Genomic DNA, 7504 nt, shown 5'->3' with positions numbered 1-7504 from the left:
ACCCCGCTTGTCCCTCCCTCCCTTCCTCCCTCCCTCCACCCCCACCCATGCTTTCTTGGTGGCGCCCTGAGCTTCTGTTCACCCCGCTCCATGCAGGTGAATGAGTTGCAGAATTTGACAGCAGCCGAGGTGGTGGTGCCGAGAGACCAGACCCCTGATGAGAACGACCAGGTCATCGTCAAGATCATCGGGCATTTTTATGCCAGCCAGGTACATATGGCACTCGCCTGTTGCGGGAGGGTGCCAGGAGCCCGGGGCTCGGAGAGGCTAGACTCCAGATGTTGACCTCCGTGGCCTGGATGAATCTGATGCACTCTGCCTGCCTCTGGGCCGGGTCATTTTCTTTTAAAGTTTATTTTTAGAGAGAGAAGGGGAAGAGAGAGGGGAGAGAGAATCCCAAGCAATCTTTGTGCTGTCAGCATAAGCCTGAGGTGGGGTCCAACTCACAAACTGTGAGACCGTGACCGGAGCTGAAATCAAGGGTCAGACACTTAACCGACTGAGCTACCCAGGCGCCCCTGGGTCATTCTTTTCTAGGTGTAAGAGGGTGACGTGTAGATGTCTTATTCCCTCTTAAGGCTGTGGGAAAGTGACCCGAGAATTTCATGTGTAGTGTATATTCTATATAATAACTCATATATAGTTTATGTTCTTTGTCATCGATTAAGAGTGTTTCCTACTGTCTGAACTTAGTACTTCGCCAACACCTTCTGTACAGGATAAGAAAGGAAATTGGTACCGCCCCACCCCCAGTCTTGTTCGTGAAATAATAATAATAACCTGTTCTCCATGGCCCTTCCCCAGTACAGTCCCTTTGCCTTTCTCACCATGACTTTCGCATCCCTGCTTCCTTTCCTTCCACTGTCCCATTGCTGAACTCACCATCCCCACACCACCTCCAGGGAGCCAGTCTGCCCTGCCCCGCATCGGGGCCGGCCGCAGAGTCTGCATAGGAGGGGGGATATCAGGTTCAAATACTCTCAATTTCAAAAGTCAGAGAAGGACGATTGCAAGGTAGTGGGGTTTGCCTACAACCCTCCAGTGTTGGAACTAGAAGGGACACGGAGACCACTGGGCACAACCGCTTCCTCTTAGAGGACAGGCCTTTCGCAGCGGGCCGGTGGCCTGACACTGTTCTCAGGCAGTGCCGGCACCACGAATCCGGGCTCTTGGCTCCCAGTGTGTGGTGTGGCGCTACAGCAGCGGGAACATGGGTCTTGGAGGCAGAGCACTTTGAACTCAAACCTCCTGTGCATGGTCTTTCTGCCGTATGGCTTTGGCTGAATTTCCCGTGACCATCTTTGGAGAGGAATTACCAAGCCACGTATCGGTGGCTACGTCAGATACACCAAGCAGCATCCTATGTGGTTTACATACACTAACTCTCACGTAATCCCCGTAACAGCCTCCTTTTACAAATGGGGGTGTGAGCTTAAGAGGGTAAAGGATGGATCCAAGGATGCCCAGAGTCAGGATGTATTCAGTACCAAAGTGGGAGTATTTTTTCATTTGTTAGGATGAGGATTCGAGAGGAAAGCTCTGTAAGCCGTCCGTGTGGGGCTGACCGAGGAGGAGGTGATAGAAATATTGAGCCCACGGTCTTTCCCTCAACCCAGACCGCCTTTGTATTTAACCAAGAAACCAAGCACTCCTTTTACAGGAGGAAGCGATTCTGGTAAATGGTTACCTGCGTCACATTTTGCAGTCGATTCCCTTCGTACCCATCTTGGACGGTGGAGCTTTGGTTTCACTGCTTATTTCTAAGCCTGTCTCCGGACAGTTCATCCCCTTTCCTGGGGACGTGTCCCTGCGTGGTGGGGCGGTCACTGGGGAAGTGGGCTCCGCTGACAGCACATACTCCCGGAAACGCCTGGAGTTTGGTTTGGGGGTCAGGAGTGTGTGTGGCGACCCTGTTAATCGGAGGCCCTCCCTCTTGCCGTTCGTCCCTTTTGTCCTACAGATGGCACAGCGGAAGATTCGAGACATCCTGGCCCAAGTGAAACAGCTGCACCAAAAGGGACAGAGTAACCAGGCCCAGGCACGGAGGAAGTGACCAGCCCCCTCCCCGCCGCGGCGACTCAAGGACAACGGGCTGAAATCGAGAGCGCGTTCTCCCCAGCAGGCCTGAGAATGAGTGGGAATCAGGGACACTCGGGCCGGGATGTAGATCAGGTTTGCCCACTTGGCTCGAGGAAGGACGTTCCAGTGAGGAACCCTGATCCCTCGGCCCCACACGCCCAACCAATTGGCCCGACACTGCCCACCCCTCAGGGTGTCACCACGGAAATTCTAGCTCAGGGTGCTTTTAAACGTGGATTGTTGAAGTAAGTTCTCCAGGTCCCACCAAGAAAGTGGGTCAGGCCCCAGTGGGAAGAGAAATAAAATTTCCTTCAGGTTTTTAAATCATGCCGAGGGGTGTTTTAATCAGCCTCAAAGGATGGTTTGCTTCTCGACCCTAAAAATCCTTCCAACCCTCTCCTACTTGGTTCATTGATTAAAATACCTCTATTCTCGTGCCCTGACATAACCTCTTCCTATATAGCCTCTTCCTGAAGTCACACTAATTGTGTTATCCGTACCGCTGCGGGAAATGGTGTGGGAGCGACTGCAGTGATTTGCTTACGTTATTGACTCAGAGGAGCAGACGCACCAGCATCGATAGTTTAATTCCACTCCTTCCCTAACCAACCGGTAGGAACAGCAAGGCATACAGAGCGGGGGAGAGATGTGATTAAAATATATAGTAATCCACGTTTAAAAGGAGGGCCCTTACGGCTGATCTAGTCCAGACCCACCGTCTTGAAAAATTGGCGCGGTTAAAATGTTCTCCACCCTGGCGGGGACCTCCCCACCAAGATTCCCTGCCCCGATCACGTCCTTCTGCCCGTCGAGGTGCACGTGGGCGGTACTGAGCGCTCAGCGGGATGGGGGCTGACCACTGTACCGTCCCTGATTCCCATCATTCTCAGGCAGATTTTTTATATTTTTTTAAAGTCTATTTTAATGATTGGATATGAGCACTGGGAAGGGGACACAACTCCCCTTGATAAAGTCTCAGTTCCATGGAGGACTCGAGTGGCCCCAAAGGCTGCCACTGTGGCCCTCGCTCCAGCCCATGTGCTCCTATAAGGGCTGGTTCCCAGAGGCAGGGGTTGCGGGGCACTCCCCCCCCACGGCACTGTTCCCTTGGTGGAGGTGGGATGTGGAACCCAACCCCCAGCTGCCGGTAAAGCTGAAGTCCATCACCTGGCATGCGTTTATGAATATTCAGTACATTGGAGAGTATTTGCTTCTGTCTTTATCCTAGAGGCACATTTAACCGATGGCTTCTGCCTCCACGCATCACCGGCGTGACGAAAGTCGTGCCTGGAAGCAGAATTCTCGATACCAGCCACCTCATGCACAAAAGTGGTAAATAAGCTTAATTTATTAATTTACCAGGCTCAGTAAGGTCCCTTTGGAAGTTCAGCCCTTGTGGAAGACAGCAGCCATCAGTTAAATGAGGTTGGGCCTCCCCTCCTCCTATACTGATTGTCAATGCATATTAGCCGGGTGGTGCACTTTAGTCAGCTACCTTGGACAATGCGATCAAGTGTGCTGGGAAGGAAGGAAGGCCTCTCTGCATGTGGAAAAAGCCCATGCGCGGAGTCCCCTCCTTCCGCGACACTGCAACGACGAGAGACAACCATGACACGTGGGCGGAGTCAGTCAGGTAATGCTGTGCGCGAAGTAAACTACCTCAAGGTATGAAGTTACCTCAGCAATTACTTTCCTTTTTGTTCCCCCCGCCTTTTTTTAACCTTTTTTTTTTTTCCTTTGCGGCTTGCTGATATTTTATATAAAAAAGAAAAGCGAAGCAAAAGAGAAGCTGATAGTCTTGAATATTTTATTTTTTTAATGAAAAGAAAAAAAACGAGAAAGTTATGTTTCATAATTTCTTACAACGTGAGCCAGTGTAAGCCTTTAGGATCTCTCTATGGAGAACAGGCCCTGGGGGAAAGGCAGCAGAGGCTGGCTCTTCGGGAGGGGGCTGGGAACTCAGCGGCCGCGAGGGTGAGAGGCCCTGATCTCTGAGTCCCGGATTCCCAAGCCACTGGCCTCTCCTGGGACGTCCCGCCTGCTGGGATTCAGAGACCTGGCAGAGCTGTGGGCCTCCAGTGGCCCAGCCGCCGGCTCAGGGCGTCCGCTCTCTCCCTTTTCGGTTCAAGGGCATCCCGGCCAGTTTTCCCCACCAGTGGTGCTGTTGAGATATTTTAAAATATTGCCTCCGTTTTATCGAGGAGTGAAAGAATATCTAAAAAAATATATATACCCATTAAGAAAAACAAAAACCCTCTATTTCTCTTTCTAGAAGTATGGGAGCCAAGATTCCGTTGGTGGAAGAGGCAAAGCTGCTCTCTTAACCCTCAGAGAGGCCCACCTGGTTTGTCATCGCAGTCTTTTCTTTTTTTGGCTGTTCTTTTCAGTGCCGTCTTGCTGTTCCTTTGGGTCTGTGTCAACAGACCAAGGAGCAAACAGACACTCAGACTATTGCCCCTTCGTCTCTTGTCATCTTTAGATTGATCTGATTGGTTCTAACCGTGCACCCAAGCTAAAGGACTTGTCGATTTAGGGCGGTGGGTGCAAGAAGGGGTCAGGGGCATGGGAATGTGACTGGGGACAGCTTCCTGCCTCGCTCGTGTCTTATCCCTGTGTCCCCACGACACTTCCTTTGTAACCAACTGTCTGCCCCCAAAGAGAGGAGGAAGCAGGAGCACATTTAGGGGTAATATCAGGCCAGTATAATTGAGCTTCCCACCTGTCCTAACCCCCCAGAACGGGTCTCCCTACTTCCATCTCTGGCTCTCTATACTTTATCCCAAAACGAAGGCAGGTAACATTCAGACATCGGCCATTTGGTGATTTAAGGCGAATTTCCAGCAGCAAGCATGCTTTAATACCCGGTTCAAACTACCAGCAGAAAAAACAACAACAAAAAACCCCACCCACAGTACCTGAAATGTGATTGTTGCAGTGTTCAGTTTCCTTGGGATCCTGCTCCCTTCACACCTTAAGCCCACGTCCTTTTCCTCCGGCTGGCTTGGCGCTCGGCAGAGGCCAGGAAGTGTGGCAAGGGACTGTCAGACGTTAGGTGAATTAAGGCATGGCTTTCCCTCATCGCTGACATTTGCCCAGCAGGAAAGTTGTGCAAGTTAACCCTATCAGAAGCAGAAGGAATATGGTTTGGTGGTTAAAGTTTCGAGGGATCAAGGACCTGTCTTGGCGGCCCGCCTTTGACCCCTTAGGCTAGGACTTGGGGCAGCGCCTTGCCCTCCTGCACATCACCTCCATTTCCCCATCCTTGGCGAGATAAGTCAACTCGGAAAGCACTTGGGAGATTTGGATGATCAGAGAAAAGTGACTTTTGGAAAACCACTTCTATACTGGAGAGAGAGAGAGAGAGCGCGAGATATATATGTGTGTGTGCGTGCGCTACATATATATTTTTAAGAAAGGACCATCTCTTTAGGATATATTTTTATTCTGTGGAACACACCAGAAAAAAACCAAAATGGTTTGATTTCACTAACTTCAAAGCTGCATCTGACAGTTAACACCCGGATGGCTTTAATCCCCTCGAGGGTCTGGTTGCCTTTGGCAGTGTGGGTCGTGGCCTCGGCTCTGGGTAGGAGAGAGCCCCGCAGAGGGACCGAGTTTAGCCCCTGCTGCCCTCCCCCGGGGCCTTGTCCAGGCCTCATTCCTTTCCCGTGAGCTCTCCGCTTCCGGGGGCGGTTGCGAGCTATTCTTAGGTCTGCCTGTTGGCAGAAAAGACCCCATGTAAAACCCAGAGAACACTGCGGGGGACACTCCAGGTGGCCCTGTTGTCCGTTTTCCTCTGTGCCAAAGACAGACAGAGGCTGAGAGAGGCCGTCTCTGAATCAAAGCAGTAGCCGTCTTTGAACATCCACCTTGGGCCCTCTGAGAGGGGCTCCTGGAAACGTGTGAGCTGAAGGCCCGTCCCTTCCGCCTGAGGCTCCTGGGGACTCGGGGGCGGTACTTAACTTGCCAAGGGGTAGGGAGCCGAGAAAGGGGTCTGTTGGCTCCTGGTTGCACTTTGGGGAGGGAGGGGGAAGCTTGGGGCTCCTCCACGCGGGGCTGCTCTCCGTCCCCTGCCCCCACTGCAGAGATAGCATGGCGAGTTCCCTTCAGGCCTGGCAGACTGGCAACGAGGAGGGGCCTCAGTTAGCTCTCAAGGGTGCCTTCCCCTCCTCCCATCCCAGACGTACCCTCTGCCAAACTGGGAACCGGCAGTGCTATGTAACTACCTCACAGAGCCCCAGAGGGACCGCCCGGACCTCCGGCACCTCTAGTCACCCCTTCCCCTCCCGCCGCCCAGGGTGGGTCGGGGGAGGTGGGCCATCCGTTTCATTCTCCTGAAGCTTCCGGGGAGATCCTAGTGGCTTTGACATTCAAACCGTGCAACTGTTTCTTTGCCTGTTTGTTGAGAACAGGCACAAGGAAGACCGCACGGCCTGACCACCGTGCTTGCAGGAAGATGGAGAACAAATCCTCAGTGCCAGGGGACGTAAAGCCATTCATTTCCCTTCCAAACGCTCGATGACATAGATGCAGAACATTTCTTTGGACTCAGACGTTTAGAGTTAACACCAGCTGAAAGCTTCGGTTTCTGTCCTTTGGATACATAAGGCTTCTCTATTCCGGGGTACAGGGCAGGGAGGAGGCCTCGTGACCGAAGGTTGGAGGTAGAGGGGGAGGGCCAGGTCCCAACCTTGACCCCTGGGCCCGTGCACCTCCTTGGGGCACAGCCTGGCGATGCCACCATGAGCATGGTGTCTAGTATGCTTGAATCCGGACTGACAAGACATGGAAGAATTTGTGTTTTCTTCAATGGACTAGCAGGAAGTTCCTTGGGAGCGTGTGTTTTTGAGTCACCACAGGTGATGGACGCTACGAGTAGAAATGGATTAACTACCTCAATCCTTACAGTAAGATTGGAACCGAGGGGCAGGGACTCGTGCATAAGGGTATGAATCCCAGCCAGGAGAAGTGAGTTGAGGCTAATGCCGCAAAGTGGTTTGTTCTCAAGGAACAGGCAGGCCTGCCAGGAGCCCCCCACCCCCCACCCCTCCCTGTCGATGGGGCCGGGAGGTCTGGCAAGTTAGGTCCGCCCCCCCCCTTTCTGCCTTCCTTGCCCCGGGGTCCAGTGTGTCACCCCTTTCCCTTTGGCTCGACCTCCTCTCACTTGCTTTGTCCTGTGTCGCTGGACCAGAGAGGCTGGCTGGAGGTGAAGTTCAGGGCTCTGGCCTGGAACCCAGCACTCAGCCATAGCGTCCGGAAGCCTGGGGAAGCCAGAGCAGAGAACTCTTTCAACAGGGTTTCTTTGGGACGCTGCACCTCCGCTATATCCTCAGTCTTCACGGGGACAGTTGGGTCAAGAAGAGGTGGTGTGGGATCCTTTGTCCTGAGAGGGTCCAAGGCCCTGGTCCTCTGGTCACTCAGGAGT

At 52.9% G+C, this 7504-nt stretch overlaps 1 protein-coding gene across 2 annotated transcripts in view; it reads left to right on the top strand.

Moving 5' to 3' along the window:
* The window catches only part of IGF2BP1 (insulin like growth factor 2 mRNA binding protein 1), a 51540-nt gene extending 44042 nt beyond the window's left edge, over window positions 1-7498 (top strand). For both annotated transcript variants that reach the window (XM_077776836.1, XM_077776835.1), the window contains exons 14-15: window positions 97-210; window positions 1961-7498. In XM_077776836.1, coding sequence (XP_077632962.1) covers window positions 97-210; window positions 1961-2053 — 207 coding nt within the window. In that variant the 3' untranslated portion in view covers window positions 2054-7498. The remainder of the gene's footprint in view (window positions 1-96; window positions 211-1960) is intronic.
* Window positions 7499-7504: the final 6 nt, after the last annotated feature.

The sequence above is a fragment of the Crocuta crocuta genome, unplaced genomic scaffold (genome assembly GCF_008692635.1).
Source record: "Crocuta crocuta isolate KB4526 unplaced genomic scaffold, BGI_CrCroc_1.0 scaffold352, whole genome shotgun sequence".
In the NCBI taxonomy this organism is placed as follows: Eukaryota; Metazoa; Chordata; class Mammalia; order Carnivora; family Hyaenidae; genus Crocuta; species Crocuta crocuta.
This window is presented reverse-complemented; position numbering and strand designations above follow the sequence as displayed.